The following is a 19,082-nucleotide window of genomic DNA, read 5'->3' as shown; positions in this document are numbered from 1 at the left end:
TTTCCCTAGTGTTTGGCAGGAAGTTCAGTGCAAGGATGTGCTTTGAGACACAGGAAATACAACCTGAGAACAGCAAAAGACCGACAGAGTTGCCAAGTAAGTTTTATTGATTCCAGAATACTTCAGGTCCAGCCTGCTGGGGCAGACACTCCTCTGCACAGGAGCCTCAGCACAAATTCCTGCTGGAGCTGCAGCGCTGGTAAAACCTCACCAAGGCGAGACATTCTGCCTACGGAGATGCCTTCAGCTCAACAGAGAGCCACTGGCCTTGTCAGTGTGTGGTTTGATCGAAGCCATGAGGGCTGAGCCTGCTTCTTAGCAACTTACTTCCTTCATTTACTCCCTGGCTCATAGACCATGGAGATCATTGGCTGCTTGCACAATTTGCCCCCACCTCTTTCTGGCAAGGGCATGTTGTTCCCACTGATGGTCATTCATAATAAGAGCTCTTAGTTTCTTGCTGAGTATTATCCCTCCATCTTCTCCTTGGTTGGGCACGAGGTTGGATGCCATAAGGATGTCCTTCTAAGAGATCCTAGGCTGGTCTGTCTCCTGTCAGCGTAACCCCACGCTCTGCCTACTGGAGTCGTCGGGGTTTCACTACGATTTGCTATCCTTGGTTCTCGATAGACCTCTCATAGCTCCCTTCTCCACAGGTCACTCTCCCTTGCTGGTCCCAAAATGGATCTCAACACTTTATTTTTGAAGCATTTCGCTGTCTTTCTTCCATCTTAGTAAGTCCCCGGTTGGACATCTGCCTAAATCAACAAGCCTTATAATGATCGGGGGCATCAGAAGCTTGGGGTCTCCCAGTAGCTCAAGAGACTCTGGAGAGAAAAGTATCAGGGACTCCTACTCTGTATCATTTGACAACCTCACTAGGACACACTGGCACCCTCCATGCAGCACGATCAGGGTGAAGGTAACAAATGCAACATCAGTGGTCGCCCAACGTGCTTGTTCCAGGATCCATCTTCCTTACCAGAGCTGGATCCCAATGAATTGATTCGGGTACAAAGGCAGGCCATGGTGACACGCTCCATCAGTAGGGATGGTGAGAGAAGGGGTCCTGCAACTGCAGCACTGGACAGACCGTGCAACCGACGGTACAGGACGGCTATAGTGCCAAGTCGGTAGGGGGCATCCCCAGCCTCATGAGTGGAGTTAGAAGCTGCTTTGAGATAGTGTAGCCTAGTGGCTAAAGCCCTGGACTGAGACTCAGGAGACATGGCTTCTAGTCTCAGCTCTGCCACAGACGTGCTGGGTGCCCTTGGGCAAGTCCCTTCATTGCTCTGCGCCTTGGTTTCCCCAGCCATGGCTAATGCTACTTGCCTCTTTTGTAAAGCATTTGAGCCCTGCAGTTGAAGAGTGCTCTGTAAGAGCTAGGGACTGGCATGACCTTTTGTGACAAGCTGATTATCTAGTTGAGAGGTGAGCTCAACAAAATCTTTGGGGCGCTGTTTTTGGTTGGTAATTTTCAGTAAGTTTTGGCATTAATAATAACTTCCTCTCCCAAAAAACATCTACATGTAAAACTCATCTGATGCCTTGAAAGCCTCCTGCACAGAAACTCACAAGCTGCAATGCCTGTGTCTCACGCCACATCCCTGGACAGAGCTCCTGCTGAAAAGAGCCACAAAAGGGGCAGACCTCATGGAGAGACACCTGAAATCCCAGTCAAGCTGCTGACTTCCTGCTTGATAGGAATCGCCAGACTGATCAGACCAGGTAGCCAAGCGTCTCACCTCAGACAGTGGCCAGGACCAGCTGTTTCAGAAGATGGGGCAAGAAGTCTCCTTCTTAGTGGGCAATTATGGAATAGCCTGCTCAGTGGAGAAGTTTCTTCCTGACCCCTGATAGTCAAGGTTGGTTTATGCCTTAAAGCAGGTGGGTTATAGCCCCTCCAGACACTTGTATGCTGTAGTTTTCATGATGTCTGATTGTTAATTATTCTTTTCACATGGAATGGACTTAATTCCTTATTTACTCTGGTGTAACCGAGATCAGAATGTGGCCCAATGGGATGATACCATCCTTTTACCGATGCATTACTATTTCCTCCTAGTCACCCCACACCTCCCCAAAAAAATTGCTGCCTTGGAGAAGAAGTATGTGGCTTGTAGGGCTGAACGATCTGATGCAGGGAGATGCTGGGAGCTTTCCCGCTAGGAGCAGGCAGGGCCCAGGCCCTAAGAGGATCCCGAACATGGCTGGGATGAGGGTACAAGCTAACAGGGCACAAAGCACCAGTGCCCTCCTCGCTTCCCTCTTGTTCATGAACACGTCTCCGATGCTCTCTCCTGGCTCTCAGCTGGCCATGCAGCTGAGGAAAGAAACCCTGCTGTCAAACGGTGGAAGCGATGCCCGGTCAGGGCTCATGGGATAAAACCACCCCTTTTGTTTATTTCTTTTTCTTCCTTCTGCTTATCTGCTCTTAAACAGAGACAGAAACTGGAGATGGGAAATGAATCTGCAGCCTGGCACGCTAGAAGAAAACACCAACTCTGAGTCGAGGGAAGGACGGGGGAGGACAACCAACATCAGGCAAGAAGAGGTCCAATTTCTCCTGGAGAGATATCAGTGAAAGCACAGAGCTCTGGCTGGATAAAGCAGCAGGGAGAAAAATATCCATGAGAAAGGCTGTGAGGGCCCTTTGAATACCAAGCAGGGTGTAGTGGAGCCAGGCCGCAGAGCAAATGCATTACTTTTGTGTCTACAGCCTGCGTCTCCCTCTGGGGCTTCTGGCTGCAACGGGAAAAGGGGGAGACAGAAAGTGGGGAAGGCCAGGCCAAGGAAAGCCAGATTCTGGGGCAGCTCGTTGACGCTCCGGCACCTTTGGTCCCGTTGGCAATAGAGAGTGAATGTGGCTTTCCAAATGGCTGATCGTGGCCCAGGGGAACAGGCTCCACTGCACCACCAGAACTTCTGTTAGCATCTCCCCTGGGGCTTGATCCTGGCAGGGGCTGGGCCACTAGAGCCGACCATGCTCAGCACCTCCAAGAATTGCTCCCCACTCTCCAGGATCGGGCCTATAGCTTTTCAGACGGTAAGCTCTATGTGCCTGCCTGCACAGCACCCTGGATCCATGGTCTTAATAACGGGCCCAGTGTGTGAAAGCATCAACCCAGCAGGACGCCAACGCAGGCCAGTGTGGACGCACACAACGGCTGGGAACAGGCAGAGGGTGATCCGGTGCTCACTCACAAGATGTCCCCCTCAGGAGCCTGGGCACAGACCGGCAGGGGTTCCTGGAAAGTGCGGAAGCAGAGCTGGGGTGGGGGTGAGGTCTGGAATAGCAGGGAGCGCAGCAGGCCAGGCATTGGCAGAGCTGCGTGGGGAGCCCAGAACTAGAACAACGGCTGTTGCAGGACAGGAGGGGCACTGACTGGCAGAGCTACGGGGAAGTGGAACGAGCCCTGCTCCATCCATGACTAACAGCCTGTCTCTGCCACAGTATGGCTGAGAGGCTGTACAGGGCCTGTGACCCCAAGCCTGTCCTCCGTCCCCATCTCTGATTCCCCTCCCCCCCCCCCCCGGTAATCTGACTTTTTAGAGACTGGCTGATTTTATCAGCAAGCTATCAAAAGGGTGGGGGATACTGCAAGGGGGTGAGCCCTTTACCTAGCACGCCCCTTCTAGGGGTCATACGGCTTTTGGGGTCTGACAGAGATTTCACCAGCCAGGAGCAGTGGCTTAATGTTTGTAACCCAAGCTGCTGCTTCTGATCCCCAGTCACACATTGTCCAGGGTCAAACCTCTGACATGAAATCGCCCCCACCCTTCCTTCCTGTTAACAGAGCTCTGTGCCCCCGAAGTGCTGTGACTGACAGACAGCGCAAACCAAGGCCAGGGAGCGGGAGGGAGGGACTCAGCTGTCAGTTGGGGGCAGAGCACCTGGCACAACAACTCCCATGCCGTAGCCCCTTGGTGCCGGTCCCTTATTACTGAACGCTCACCTGGCCTGCCTCCTGCCTGACACCCCATGCAGGGAGAGCCCTGCATCCTGCTGCCAGCCAACGTGGGGTGCCGGCCTCTGCCGTAGCTCAGGAAATAGAGAAAGGCTCGGCCCAAGAACAGCAATGGCCAAGCAGAGAGCTCGGTGGCCTGTTCTAGCCAAGTGAGACTCCTCTGAGGCGAAGTCTACCTCGGCCAAACCACCATGCAGGTACGCCACTTAAAGGAACACTACCAAGCTAGCTTTATAATAAAGCCTGACGATCCTAGGCCATCCCACTGGAGCCAAACCACCGACGCGCCCTGGGCTGGGCTTGGAACCACCTGGGGACTCACACCTGTGACTGAATTCATGGCGAGGGTTCAGCTTGGGGTTCCCTGTCTGGACTCCTGAGAAGCAGGGCAGAGATGTGAGATGCAGATCTGAACTGGACGTCAGTCCTCGGCTCTGCAACAAACTCCTTGTGTGGCCAAAGCAAGTAGCTTCGCTGCTCTGTGCCTCCGTTTCCCCATCGGCAAAATGGGGATGATTTATTGATCCTAACAGATACGTCCCTGCTCCACAGGGGGGCTGTGAGTATAGATTCTGTAATGCCTCAGGGTGCTCAGAAACTACAGGGATTGTAAGGAGGCAGACAGGCACCTAAGCAGATAGACAGGTAAAGATCCAGGGGTGTTTGGGTCTGGGGTTCTGTTAATTAACTGACATAGGACACGCCAGCCACACCCGAATACCCCTAATGGCCAAAGCTCACTGGAACCCGTGTGGACTCTTTGAAGAAGGCAGGGCTGGCTGAGCCACGGGGAATGCTGCCGTGGCACTTTGGACGGCAGCGTTCGCTGACACGCTCTGGTTGGCTTCTCAGTAGGCACGAAGCCCATTCCTTGTGAGCCAAGCGTGGCTGTGGGCTTGTTTCAGCGGAGCTGCAGCAGAGTCACTGCCATTTGCAGCGGCTCAGTGGGATAGGGGGAAATATCCCTTTGTCTGCCAAGCCCTGCAGGACTGCAAAGACAGCGACAGCCCCTCAGAGGTGCAGAGATAATGAGATTGCTGAGGAGGGCTGGGGAAATCCTCAGGCACCCCCTTTGTCCCCTCCCCATTTAGTGTCAGGATGGGATCAGGCCCCAGATCCTTTCCAGCATAGGTCAAATGCAGCTCCCTCCAGAGCCCACACACGCTGCCCTGAGTGGGGAGAAGGTCACCCCAGGGGCCCTCCCAGCACCTGCTAGCTCTGGGAGAGGGGGATACGCTCATGACCCAGTCTTGGGTTCCGAGCAGCTCAGGCCCAGTGGCAGGTCTAACATCTTTTCAAGCAAGCACTTGCCTGAGGCTGGAGAACAGTACCAGCGATGGCTGTGAGCCTGGTTCTTCCCCAGCGTCAGATGCATTTGGAGATTCAGGTCCGAGGGTCCAGCCTGGCCCATGATAAACCTGAGTTCAGGCCACACAGCCCGGGAGCTTTGGGTTTTGTTTTAGTTGGAAGTGTGCTTAGGTGCTCCCAAACTTTAGTGGATTCTTCTGCGTGCCCATCCCTGCCAGGCAAGTCAGCATCAGTATCCCCACCCTACAGGTGGGGAAACTGAGGCACAAAGAGGCACTGCCCCAAGGCCATGGTCTGGGAACAGAACCCAAATCTCTGGGCATCCAGTCTTTTGTCTTCCCTATATGCCTATCTCCCTCTATGGGCTCTGTTGTAAGTTTCTCTCTCCTTATAACAGCTGGCTGCTTTACCTGAATTATTATATTGGGAGGGGGAGGCTATTCTTATCCAATTAACAAAGCGCCTCATTTGGAGGCTGTTCATGGATTTGTTCCATGTGATCTGCCTGATACACTGTGTATCACACCACTCATTCCCAGCCCCCTCGGAAACCACATGCACCATCTCCAGGGGTATATCCTGGCAAGGGGTGGGAAGGAGAATTTCAATCAGTAAAAAAAGGGACATGTTCCAGTTCCTTCTGTAGAGCGTCGTGTATCCCAGGCTTGGGCCTGGCTGTTTGGGACTCATCCCATGAGTCCCTTGCATGGGAATTCAACTCTCTTACCAAGTCTCACAGGGTATGTCTATTGTGCAGTCACGCAGTATGATTGCAATTCATGTAGACATACCAACCTCCAGTTCCAGAGCAGTGAAGGCACATCAGCATGGCTTGCCTGCCCCGAACCCTGGGTAATTACTCACGAGGCTGTTGCAGCTTCACGGATGCAGAACCAGAGCTAGCTAGATAAAAGCTCGCTCGGGGATGTCTCCGTGACCTGCATTCACACCCTGGGAATGCAGCGCAGACATCCCCCAAGACTGGATGCAGTCATTTTGTCACACTATAAAGAACGAGAGACAGGGACAGAGAGTGCGATTTCACGGGCTGATTTGCAAAATTCAAAATCAATTTCTATTTTTAAAAAAAGCCAGCAGATGCTGAGAAGTGATTAAACCTCTGCATCGCTGAGTGGTAGCCTGAGAAAGAAAACCGAGTCGACATTGGAATGAAACTGTCCACTGGATTTTCTCTTACTGTGCCTTTTTTCTTAGATTGATACGCCAAGGGGTGTGTGTGTGTTTAGACACCTCCACACCAGAAAGATATTGGCAAGATGAAGGCAGTTCAGAGAACAGCATCAAAAATAGCCCGGGGACTAGAGTGAGAAGGGAAAAGAGAAAACGGGCAGAGGGTAAACTCCAAGTAACGAGAAGAAATCAAGCAAAGGATAATTAGGGACAGTGTCAAGAGAGAGTTAGTGAGCTCCCACAGGGTGGGATAAACACTGAAGGGAAGGAGTGGAAGCATCATTGCTTGGATCACTGAAGTCAAGACAGGACAAAGCCCTGGAGAACACAGTGAGGGGAGTAGAACCAGCCACTGGCACTGGTCTAAATCAGACTCCGTGAGTTCCTCCACCTCTGATAGTTTGGATTCCATGTGATAAAAGTTCTGTCTACACTGCAGTTAGAGGGGTGGGGGCAGCATGTTTAGACACACCCGAGCTAGCTCGGATCTAGCTAGCCCTGATAACAGCAGCAGTGAAACCATGGCAGCATGGGCTGTCCACACCCACCCAGAATCCTGGGGACATACCCGAGTGCCCCGCCCTGCTGCTGAGGCTTCACTGCCGTTGTTATTGGCACTAGCTAGAGCGAAGCTCGCTCAGGTGTGTCTACACGGGCTGCAGCCACACCTCTGATGGTGGCATTGACAGACCCTTATGCACAAGAAGCCCTGTTCTCAGGTGGCGAGGCTCCATTTAGGCACCTCAAACAGCACTTAGCCCCCAAGTTTGAAAATGTGACACTCCAGACTCCATGACTTTGCTCTCCCAAACCACCAACTCCATGTACCATGTCCGGCTTGGCACGTCCATGTTCTTCAGTTAGCGCTGGTCTCTTTCCTACCAAAGCAGATCGAGGCCAAGACCTCAGGCTGCAGGAGACTCTGAATACAGAGATTCTGCCCTGCCCTGCCCTGCCTTGCCCCTGCCCAATGCGCCAAGGGGCCACTGGCCCGCTCCAGCGGCTGTGCAGAAGAGCTGTGGTTGGTTTAGTGACCCTGCATGGGCTGGGAGTCTCCCTTCACTGAGGCCCTCCTGCCAGCTCCAGAACACATGACCCTGTTTTCCCCTCCCACATTAGGCAGTGAACTGATGCCCCCAGGGGAGGCGACCGAAGGCCACTGGGCTATCACAGTGTCTCTGTTCACCTTCCACCCCATAAGCACACAGAAGTGCTAGCTGCAGGGCAGGTGCCACTGGGTGCCTGCCTTCCCCTCCTGGAGCGTCTGGGCTTGCAGGTGGACACTGCTGATAGGTGGGAAACTCACTGGCTCTGGGAAGATCAAGCTCTTTATGGCTCTGAGCAGCTCCTTGGTGCTAAAGGGGGTCTCTCTCTGCTTTGGCCTTAAAGAAGATCAAGGCTAAAGGATTCTGATGGGGACTAACCATTGATGTGGTTGCTGCATCTGCCAGCTGTCTGACATCCCTATTCCACTGTAGCCCTGAGGATTAATCTGTTGGTATATATAAAATGTCTTTTTGATAAATTTAAGTATGTTATAGGCTTATAGATTTATAGATTTGCAATAGCTGAAATGCAAGATACCTACAGGTCAGATATCCTGTATGACGCTAAGGCAACTTTTGGGACTCTTACTCAGAAAAGTAATAATCAGACAAAATACCTACGCAGATGTCTGGAGACCTTTAACTGAAACAATAACAGTAAAGGGTGGAAAAAGGGATTCTTGCCCCCAAATCTAACAAGTACACCACAAATGCGTACATACCTGTCATTCATACGCACACACGTTAGCCTATGAGGCAGGTGTACCCTAACACTTCCATGGGGGAAAGATGAAATTTGGGCATAGGAGGAAGGATTTCCGAATAATGCTCTATAAAGGTGAAACAAATCACCATTAGATAGGCGATACACCCATCTATCTGCTCCTGTCTACTCTTCATCGCCTCCACCCTCATCTACGTATCGATGCTACCCATCTACGAAGGCTATTCACTATTAATAGGCCGTAGTATTATTTCTTTTCAAAACTGAAAGTAAAAAGGAATCTAATTTCCCTTCTGCTTCATTCTTACCCTCTAAAGCATCTAGTATGTTCCCAGCAGGATCCTTTGGTTAAAACCAAAACGCATACAAAAGCTTCCTCTATCAGAGGTGTGAAAAACACCTGACGTGCTGCTGCACTACACAGAGTGAGCTTATAACAGTGTATTATCATAAATATCTCTCAAAGAACTGTGATATTTTGTAACTTTGTAATCTTGAACTGTTTTAACATTTGCTTATTGTTTCATTGATTTTAATGAAAACGTCTTTATGACTATATCTGTCTCAGTGTAAGCTCCTGTCATATACCCCAAAGTTCCTTTTATAAACTCTGTGAAGCCTGATTCAGGACCAACTTTATCTTCTGATCAAACATATTGGCAAGCCAAACCCATACTAATTAATATCCAATAATTATTAATATTACTAATTAATTAAAATAATTAATCAAATCAAATTAAGTGGCTAAATTACATCAACCCTACTAACCCACCCCAAATCAGGCTACACCACGCATGCTAATGTCCCTTCCCTTTCTGTATAATTATTTACAAAGAGCAGGATGTGCATATAAGCCCATCCGCTTCCCAACTGGTCTGGAAAGGGAGCAAACTGCTTCCCCTCACCTCCCGGCCCGTGGGCTTGAGGGCCCTTCGTGCAGGGATCAGCACCTACTGCCCCCCCCCCCCCCCCGCACAGTCTGGCTCTTGCTCGGAGTGAATGAAAATTCCACTCGCCAAAGGATCCTGCTGGGAACAGCAGCTGCTCCCGTGCAGCTCCTTGACAAGCAGCAGCCAGAGCAGAGCGAAAACACCACTCCCAAGGCCAAGCGGAAACCCCTCACTGGGTAAAGCTCCGGAGGGGGGTCCTTTTCACCTCGCTGATTTCTGGTGTGGCTCAGAAAAGGTCAGGAACTCTTGCTGCTGGGAATTACACTGCTCTAGCCAAGGACATGGGGGAACATGCTAGATGTGGCCCCACAGGCCCGTGCTCTCTCTCATTACAAGTCAGGCTGGTTAGGAATCTCCTAGCATCCCTCTGCCATTCTGCCTGTTTGCCCTGGGGTGGGAGCTCATGGAATTTTAACTCTTTATGATACAGACAAATTGCCAAGTGGGAGATCTGACACAGACATAAAGGACTCCTCCTCTTCCTCCACTGCCCTTCCTTGCAATCCCTTTCCCCCCGGGAATGGTGGTTTGGTGGTGAGGAAGGCTGCCAGAGCCCCAAGCCTCCTCCAACACCCGCTCACGCAGAACGGGTCAGATACCACTGAGCCTTGCACAGTACATCCCAGCAGAGGTGACATTCCGATACAAACTCGGGGCCTCGGCTTCCTCCATTCCCCTTCCTGCCCCATGGCACCTTGGCCTCTCAGCCGAGACCTCTGGCTGCCTGGAACCACTATCTGCAACGTCTCGCTGGGCTACGGCTTAGCCCCTGTGCGTCCCAGTGAAGACGGGGGACCTCAGCCCTGTCATCGGGGAGCAATGTTACGAGATCATGACTTCTCAAAATGGTTTTACAGTCAACGTGGCATCTTCTTTATAGCCGAGTCCCAACGTTTTGGAGAGACCACGAGGTAGGCCCAGCTGAGAGCTTTGGAGTGACAGAGATTGGGACCCTGACTTGCCCTCTGTGTGCTTTGCTAAGCCAGCAATGAGAAACAACATTAATAATCCACCCCCAGTAAACAGACTTACAGTCCCTTCCTCTAACCACAGTACAATGCTGCCTTGCTGAGAGCAGGGGAATGGTTTTCCCCACTCTCAGGATGTGTCTACACTGCAATCAGAGGCCTGGCTGCAGCATATGTGTACATATAGGGGCTGGCTTTGATCTAGTGCCAATAAGAACAGCGGCGAAGCTACATCAGGACGAGCTAGCTGCCTGAATATATACCCCAGGGCCTGGGCTGCTGAGGCTTCACTACTAGTGTTACTGGTGCTAGCTAGACCAAAGCTAGCTCGGGTCGCTCTCAGAGAGCGTTCCTGTGGGCAGCGGCTCGTCATGGACCCTGCAGCCCAGACTGGTGGGGAAAGAGGTCAGTGTCTATCACTGTCTGTTTCATGTATATTGCATTAGCTAGCGGCCTCCTCTTCCCTTTATGAAACATTGCCTCCTAGGCAAAGGAGCCGTTAGCAGCAGGTTTTCTGCTGGCAGCCCGCTGGGGGACGGATGGCAGGGACAGGGCACAGATCAGCCCTGCCGTGGCAGAGCATGCTGGAGAGAAGTAGCTAACGTGGGGCATTGTGGGGGCAGGCGCACCAGTGCGCTGGGTTATTGTTGCCACGCCAGTTACTAATGGAATGAGTTTGCTGGTTCTCAGGTCTCATCCCAGGGGCCAGGCTTAGCCATCCAGAAACCTAAGGGGAGCGGCGAAAGGGTGGAGGGAAAAGGGATTGCCTGAAGCGGCAGCAAAGAGAGGGACCAACTCCCAGCATTTCCTGTCCCCTGGGGGAAGTGGATCCTGCTCTGGGCAGGGTGCAATGGGGCTGCACAGCATGCTCAGGGCACAGGCGCCGGCATCAGGCTCTTGCTCCTTTCTGGTTGGACGCCACTCTCACGGGTTTATTTGGTGTCACCATCTGGTTTTTTCAATGTGCAGGGCAGACAATGGGGAATCAGACCCCCCAAGACTGTCGAATATCCCCTAGGCACCTAGATTAGCCTCTGACACAGTCACAAAACACCCTATCACTGGCCTGCTCAGCCCACTCCCCTGAGCCTCTACAACCCTGCCCAGCCTCCGTGAAGGAAGCAGTGCTTTTATGCTGCCCAAGCCACACATTTCTGGGACTGCTTAAATCCAAGCCTTGTGGGACACACTGACCCAATTTGCTCAGGAGAGGATCAAAACTGGACAGCGGGGGAGGGTGGCTGTGGGCTGGGAGAGAGGTGAATGGGCAGATCTGGGGGTGAGGGGCTGGAGTGGGAGGCAGGCAGGCCAGAGGAGACGTGCACCAGCTAGCTGCAGTGGGGCACAACTCCAGGAGCAGGGGGCTCCAGGTCAGGGCCGAGGGGGGTTGCAGAGCTGGGGGTGAGAGCAGAAGGGGATTTGCAGAGGCACGGGCCATGATTTGGCTGAGCCCAGTTGCAGGGGCGGATTTCGGTCCCCTCCCCACTGCTGCCTCTGCCTGATGTGGCTGTCGCTGGTCTCTCACTGCCTGAACGCTGACGTTCACCCAGAAAAGGGAGAGGAGCCGTGCTGGGGGAAGTGGAAGGGGCCCCGAGGGCGAGGGAGCTGCCAGCTGCGGCACCAGCCCAGGGATGAGGAGACAGTGATTTCCTTACCCTTTCCGGATGATGACAATGATCGCTCCAAGGAGGATAATCAAGACAACCAGCCCCCCAGCACAAATGCCCAGGATCAGGCCCATCTCCTCCGAGTGCTGGGACACCTCCAGGGGACGCTTGCTCTCTTTGCAGGCAGCTGGAGGGGGAAAAGCACAGAGGAGAGGGTCAGAAATCAGCTCCCAACTACTTTCTTGACAGCTGGTTTTGGCAGATCCCTCCCCCCTACGTGCAAAAAACCAGCATGTGCAGACATATGCAACATACCTCTCCACCTACGCACAGCCAAAAGCTCTCCCACACGCACGCATACACAACACAACCTCACCCACATGCAAAAACTTCCCCCCATGCAGATTTTGTGTGCAAATGTACACGTGTGCGCATACACACACACACAAAACCTCTTACACATACAAACGGGTAACGTGGGTGCGCACACACACACAGAACGGCTGCTGCCTATGGCTTGGGACCTGGGAGCCAGAGGGGGCGGGCTGAGCATCTTTTGTAGCCAATAACGGAGCAGAAGGAATCTGGACCCTGCCCCTGAGCTGGGGGTGCATCTCACCAGCGCTGTCCTACACGAGGCACATCAAACAGCCCGTCCTCCCCCATCATTCAGAGCGGAGCCGTGCACAGATGCCTCATTGCCAGAGAAGGAAATGTTCTCGTGACAGCGGATGCCTGTTTAATGTTCTAGCAAACAAGTTGATCTAACCCCACGTTAAATAAGGCTATTTGATGTTCCGATCCAAACAAACTATCAAGGAAGTAACCCCAACAAACTATCAAATAGCCGACTATTGTCAGAAAGACGCTACTGCTCCTCCTCTCTTCACCCCGCTAAGCCCATCACTGTCCCCACAAATTAATTCATTGCCCGCAATCGTACAGCTGTTGTGTTAATTTTGTAGAACTGCGCTGTCTCCTCTGTGGATCGATCACAGAGCCGGGGCACTCAGAGTCTTTGCTTCTTGGGCAGAGTCGGCTCACTGGGATTGGTCAGCTGAATCACATGGCATTGTTCCTGTTCCCAGATGGATGAACATGGAAGCACTTTGGGTGCAAAGTCCCAGGCATACAGCTTTAAGGTTTTATGTTCTGCAAATGCTCCTGTGCATCTCTGGAGTTTGTTCTCAATGAGTGTCTGTGCTGAGAAAGCTTGGACATTAACTGAAAGCAAATGTGGACATGGCCAAACTCCTGGCACTTAAATCCCAGGGGGAGGGGCATCTTAGCGATACCTAACCTAGATAAGATAAAATGAATGGATTAGGTGGATGGGTCAAGTGGATGAATTATTTAGGAGAATGGATTGGGTGGAGGAGTTTGGTGAATAGATAAGGTGGACAGGTTGGGTGGAGAATCAGGTGATCAGACAGATCAACTGGGCAGATGACTTGGTTGGATGGATGAAGTGGATGGATTAGATGGATGGGTTGCATGGAAGGATTAGGTCAATGGTTTGGATAGATGAGTTGGATGGATGGATTAGACAGATTTGGTTTGGATAGATGAGTTGGGTGGATGGGAAGGATAGATGGGTTGGATGGATGGTTGAGTAGATGGGTTGCGTGGATGGGCTGGATAGATGGGTCAGGTGGATGGGCTGGATACGCAGGTTGGGTGGATGGGCTGGATAGGCGGGTTGGGTGAATGGGCTGGATAGAAGAATCGGGTTATTGGTTGGGTAGATGGGTCAGGTGGATGGGCTGGGTGGATGGGCTGGATAGGCAGGTTGGGTGGATGGGCTGGATAGAAGGGTCGAGTTATTGGTTGGGTAGATGGGTCAGGTGGATGGGCTGGATAGGCGGGTTGGGTGGATGGGCTGGATAGGCAGGCTGAATGAGTTGCTAAGGTGTGTAAGTCAGACGGAGGGATCGGTTGAGGGATCAGGTATCTGCAGAAGGTTTTTCTGCAGCATTCGCCCATCTTCCCATCCCCCGTTGTCCCTGACGTGGCGGCATTCCCTGCATTCTGGCTATTGGCAGCTCCCATCACTTCATTTGAACTTTCCTTTCTCAGCCTATAACTCCCGGAAGCTTTTTCTCTCCAATCCCCCTTGTCTGGACAGACACAGCGGCACTTCAGCCACTGCAGCCTCCTCTGATGTAGCTCTGACACCACACAGAAAGTGCGAGGCAAGGCCAGGATGCTCCCTGCTGCCTTTTCCCAGTGATGCTGGGGGTGTAACCTCCATGATGCATCACTCTCTGGCCCGGCCCTGGGGTGCTTTGCTTCTGTCCTGCACAGGACTCCTGGCCGCACTCTCCCTGCTCCCCCTCATTTAGTGTGGGGTTAAAAGGAGGCTATCAAAGTTAGCAGGCCAACAAACTGGCCCTGCCAGGATCACGGGCAGAGCCAGGGTACATGCATGTAAGGCCCCCTTCTCGTCCTTCCTGCAGGGGGCCCACCGGTGCCGGCACTTCAGAGCCCTGGTCCAGGAAGCATGGCTCTGTGCAGCTCATGGCGAATTTCGCCCCCGTCCCACGCTTGCACCAAGCGGCGTTCTTAAGCCATGAGAAGGAGGCGAATGTGGAGAGCGGGGGCGTCCCTGCACGATGAGCCCACGGAGTAGCAATAAGCACCAGACAGCCGCTTCTTGCTCTCCTAGGGAGCGCTTGCCTCCAGACGCCTCTTCCAGCTGAATCAACGTCAGGCCTGCGTGCGATCCCCCCTCTCCCCCCACCACAGCCCACTCCAGTGCTGTCACCCGGGACGGTTTGCCTGCTGTACGTCTAATGAGGGTTTAACGCCTGCCTCTTATCGGGATGATTGCATTTTCATTGCATTCCATGGCTCCCGCCGCGCCTTGGCAGGGGCAGAGGGGGCTTGTAAGGATGAGGAGGATTATTAATAAACCATTATGAAGCAGGCAGTCAAAGTGGAGGCAGGGGAATAGTGCCCCGCCCCTGGATACGGTTATAAGTCAGCCTGTAAATCGAGTCTCATTGAGAACACTACCAGAGAGCACCGCTCACAGAGACTGAATGCAGGACTAAGGCACAACGTGGGAACGGGGGTGTCACTACTGAGACTAATAACCCTTTGCTGCTAATCCCCAGTCCCGGGCCCTGTACTGTAGCCATCTCAGTTCCAGGAGCTGCCAGGATCCATGCCCAGGCAGTACGTCCCTCTCTGACCCCAGGAGCTGCCCGTCCCCTGTCCCAGGCAGTGCACCCCTCTCTGAGCTTGGGAGCTGCCCATCTTCTCTGCCAGGCAGTACACTCTTCTCTGAGCTTGGGAGCTGCCCGTCCCCTGTCCCAGGCAGTATGCCCCTTTCTGACCCCAGGAGCTGCCAGGATCAATGCCCAGGCAGTACACCCCTCCCTGAGCGTGGGAGCTGCCCAACCCCAATACTAGGCAAGGGCACATTCCCTGATCTCAGGAGCTGCTCCAGTCCCAGCTACTAACTCCTCCCCCTTCAGACTCCAAGACTTGCCAATCCTCAACCCCACACACTAAACCTCTCCCCGATCCCAGCAGAGGCCGCAAACCCGGCCTCCCTCGGGCATCTCTCTCCCTGAGCCCAGGGGCTGAATGTTCATGCAGGGTACCTCCTTTGCAGAGGCAGCGATGGGCACCGCTAGTGACTCCGCTGCAGGGAGAATGGAGCGGGTAGGTTTTGTTCTCAGTGCCCTGGTGTTTATTCAGCAGAAAAAGAGGAGGAAAGAAAAACAGGGACGTGGTCTTGAGAAAAGAGGGAGGCCCCGGCATGGCTGATGGCTCCCTCCTCCCTTCGCCTGCCTAACAACCATCCGGCTCATGCTTCTCTCACTCTACGTACCGGCCCAGAACCCCCCATTCCCACTCCAATCCCCAAATGCCTGGCTGGCTGACCAGGACTGGACAATACCCCCAGGACATACCATCTTCCGCAACGAATCCACATCTCCATTGCTGCCTTGGCCAACCCAGACCAAACAAAGGGTCTTTCCTCCCATGGCCAGGCCCACCCATCCCACCGAGGGCGAACCCCCTAGTCGTTGGCTGGATCTTAGTTCGTCTTTGCAATGTTCCACACCAAGCTATGAATCCCCCTGCTCCTTTTTTAATATGCTACGCTAGGCGAAAGCACACAAATACCCATTTTTCATTTCCCATCAAGCCAAGAGTTTAGCTTATTTTATCACATATTTTTCCCCTTCTTTGAATCCAATAGGCAGCCAAATGTATTAGTCGAGCACAAGGAATTTTATTAAATGCACGAGGCCCCAAAGTTCAATCCCCCTGAAAGAACAAAGCATTAAGTTAGTGGTTGAAATTCCCAAAGCCAAAGAGCGAAGCTGAAATATTTCCCCAATCAATTTCACTCACAAGAATGGCTCCCCGTCACTGCCAGCAACACAATTACCCTGCTTAATATCACCCCTGGACTATATCAATGACAAACAAGTCCAGGGTTTATACCAGCCACCATCAATTGAAATATTCACAGCTTTAAAGGGATGGTGCCAAGGTCAGAAGGCCTGAAATCTGACATGCTCCCCGCCCCCAGACTCACATATCACTCCTTATATGATTTTTATTCCAAAACAAATGTTTTAATATGCTGCTTCAGAGGTGAAGCTTGGGCTTCAGCTTAAGGCACTTGCACAGGACCCAGAAGACCTGCCACAGGCTTATTGCATGGTCTTGGGCAAGTCACTTAAGCTCTCGATGCCTTGGCTCCCTGCCTTTGAAAAAGAGGCTAATATACTTCCTTTCTGCCCCAGCTGATCTGTTTAGAGGAGACGCTCTTCACACAGGGTCTCTCACCCATTGCAATGGGGTCCTGAACTCGAGCAGGGCCACCAAGTACTACCATAATAATAATTTTATTTTCAAAAATAATCACTGCCAAAAGCAAGAGCAACCCTACAATAATAAACCAGAATGCACATCCCTCATGATCAACCCTACAATAAGAAACCAGAAATGTACAACCTAGCCTTCACAAGCAACCGCACAACCACAAAACATTCTTCACAGCCCGGAATTCAAGAGCAACCCTACAATATCAAACCAGTGTGTGGAGTCCCAACCTCAGTGCAACAAAGAAATAGAAAAGCCAATCCGCTGAGCACATGTGATTGGAGGTACAGTGGGAGTCTTACCTTTGCGGGCGATTCGAATGCAGTTCAGCCTGGTCTCCTGCAGAGAGAGAAAAGATTGGGAGGCTCAGAATCCAGCGGGGACATGAAAACGAGTTCCTCTTCGATTGCTCTGCTTTAAACGGCGAAAGTAGTTAAAACTTGCCCAGTCAGTCTGCTGAGCCTTTTCACAATGAAGCACTGGGTCCCTTTTCACACGAACCGTGGATATGCTCCTGGCTGACACACCTGGATACTCTGTACCTATGACAGTGGGTGTCCCTGATATGCCAAGATGTCTGGTGTTTAATTGTCAATCCATCAGCCTTCCCTGCATTATCCTCTCTGAGCCCAAGCGCAGGGAGTTCAACAATGCACTGAAGCCTCTAGCCCATGCAGAAGGAAAGCCCTGAACTGAGCCCCAGGAATGGGCTAGATGGGAGGGTCCCAGACGGACTAATTCACTCTGATTTTTGTGACCGATTATCTGGGCTTCTGACCATCATTCTGTGGGAAACGGGATGATCTGATGGTGATGCTGGTACTCAGTCTAGGCTCTGAATTCAACAGGGCAAAGAAGAATAGCCATGGGCCAGCCTTTATGGGGGAGTTCTTATAATGGGGCCGGGTGGAAATGTTCTGTTGCATGGAAAGATGGGTTTTCAACTGAACAAAATGTTTTGCAAAAAAGTGACCAGTTCCTGAGGAAATCTTCAAATTTTTCACTAAAAAAACCAAACATCCGAAAACTGAAATATTTTGGCTCCAAACCAAAATATTTCAATTTAGAAACACTGCTGTGGTGCCTCATTGGAGTTGTAGTTCTGTTGCCTCATGTGCCCATTCTCTTCCACGGGCACTGTTTCACAGCTGGACTACATCACCTAGGATGCAGCATGGCCATGGTGGACTGCCTCCCTCCACGGTGTATCATGGGAGATGTAGTCTGACCAGGGAGCCTGACCTATAGGTGAGAATGGAAGCATGAGGCATCTGAACTACAATTCCCATAAGAAATGGCAGTGGCATTTCCCAATCAAAATATTTCAGTTTTCTCCTGAAATATTTCAGTTTACCACCAGAATGTTGCCAGATTCAAATTTGTGCAGAAAAATCTAAATTTTTCATGGGGAAAAGCATCCATTTTCCAACCATCTGTACTTTATGGCTGCAAGGCGGTGTCTCTAGCCCCACTACAACCACCCTTCACAGTCATTGCTCAGCCATTCTCAGATGCCACCATGCCCAGACGATATCAGATTAGATTACAGAGACACTGTAATCCTTCCTCCTAAACCCCTCGGGCCTTCTAGCCTGCTGATCCCTGTCATCACTCTTCTCTGAGCTCACCCCAGTTTGCCAAGCATTTTCTCCTGCAGATGAACTTCATGTTGGTGAAATGCACTGGACTGACAGCCCAGGAGACTGATGGCCAGGTTCTCAGCAGGTATACATGGGCACAGCTTCACTGATGTCAATGGAATCACACCAGCTTTAATCACAGAACACGTACAGCATGGGCAGAGCAAAGCTTCCCACATGCTGTCCAATTCATGTGCCACAACCCAGACAGGGAGGACCAGCTTCTGAGGATGTGGGAGCAATTCAGACTCAGTGGCCCCTATGGGGCGGTGGCTGAGAAGAATCCCAGCCGAGATGCAGGATTTGCATCATGTCGACACTGCAGCTAGACTGAGACCACCATCTCCTTGCAGAGGGGCCATGAGATGGTGACAACCATCAGCCCCAACCGAGCTGGGTTCGAGTGAACCAGAGAGGAGACTCTGCTTGTCCCCACGCTAATGACAGCCCAAGAAGTTGTGAAGGAATCCTCAGGACAGATTCACACAACCAGCAGCTTCCCCACAAGGAAGGTGGCTCTCAGGCACTCTCGAAACTTCTAGACAGGAGAGCTGCATGCAGAGACGACTCGTGCCTGCCGATAGTGGAGGGAAGGGCAGAGTGAGGGCAACTGCCTTCAATGGTGCTGCGGAGCATGTTCACTCCATGTGAGCATGCTCAGTACAAGCCAAGCAGCAAATCCAGTAGCGGGGCGGGGACATGCTGCCCCACGTGCGTCGCCTCTGACTGCCTGCACAGAGCTAGCACATCCTTTGAGGGACACTGTCACGGCGACTGCAGGTGCCGGCCTCTTGGTCTTTGATAGTTCATTCACCCTGCAGGTAGGATAGGAGTC

General features: G+C 52.1%; 1 protein-coding gene across 1 annotated transcript in view; it reads right to left on the bottom strand.

Moving 5' to 3' along the window:
* The window catches only part of PTPRU (protein tyrosine phosphatase receptor type U), a 278,752-nt gene that overhangs the window by 70,928 nt on the left and 188,742 nt on the right, over positions 1–19,082 (bottom strand). The window contains 2 exon segments of the mRNA XM_030539047.1: positions 11,811–11,949; positions 16,910–16,946. Coding sequence (XP_030394907.1) covers positions 11,811–11,949; positions 16,910–16,946 — 176 coding nt within the window.

The sequence above is a fragment of the Gopherus evgoodei genome, chromosome 20 (genome assembly GCF_007399415.2).
Source record: "Gopherus evgoodei ecotype Sinaloan lineage chromosome 20, rGopEvg1_v1.p, whole genome shotgun sequence".
Lineage (NCBI taxonomy): Eukaryota > Metazoa > Chordata > Testudines > Testudinidae > Gopherus > Gopherus evgoodei.
The sequence above is the reverse complement of the archived record's forward strand: the minus strand, read 5'-3'. Positions and strand labels throughout refer to the sequence as shown.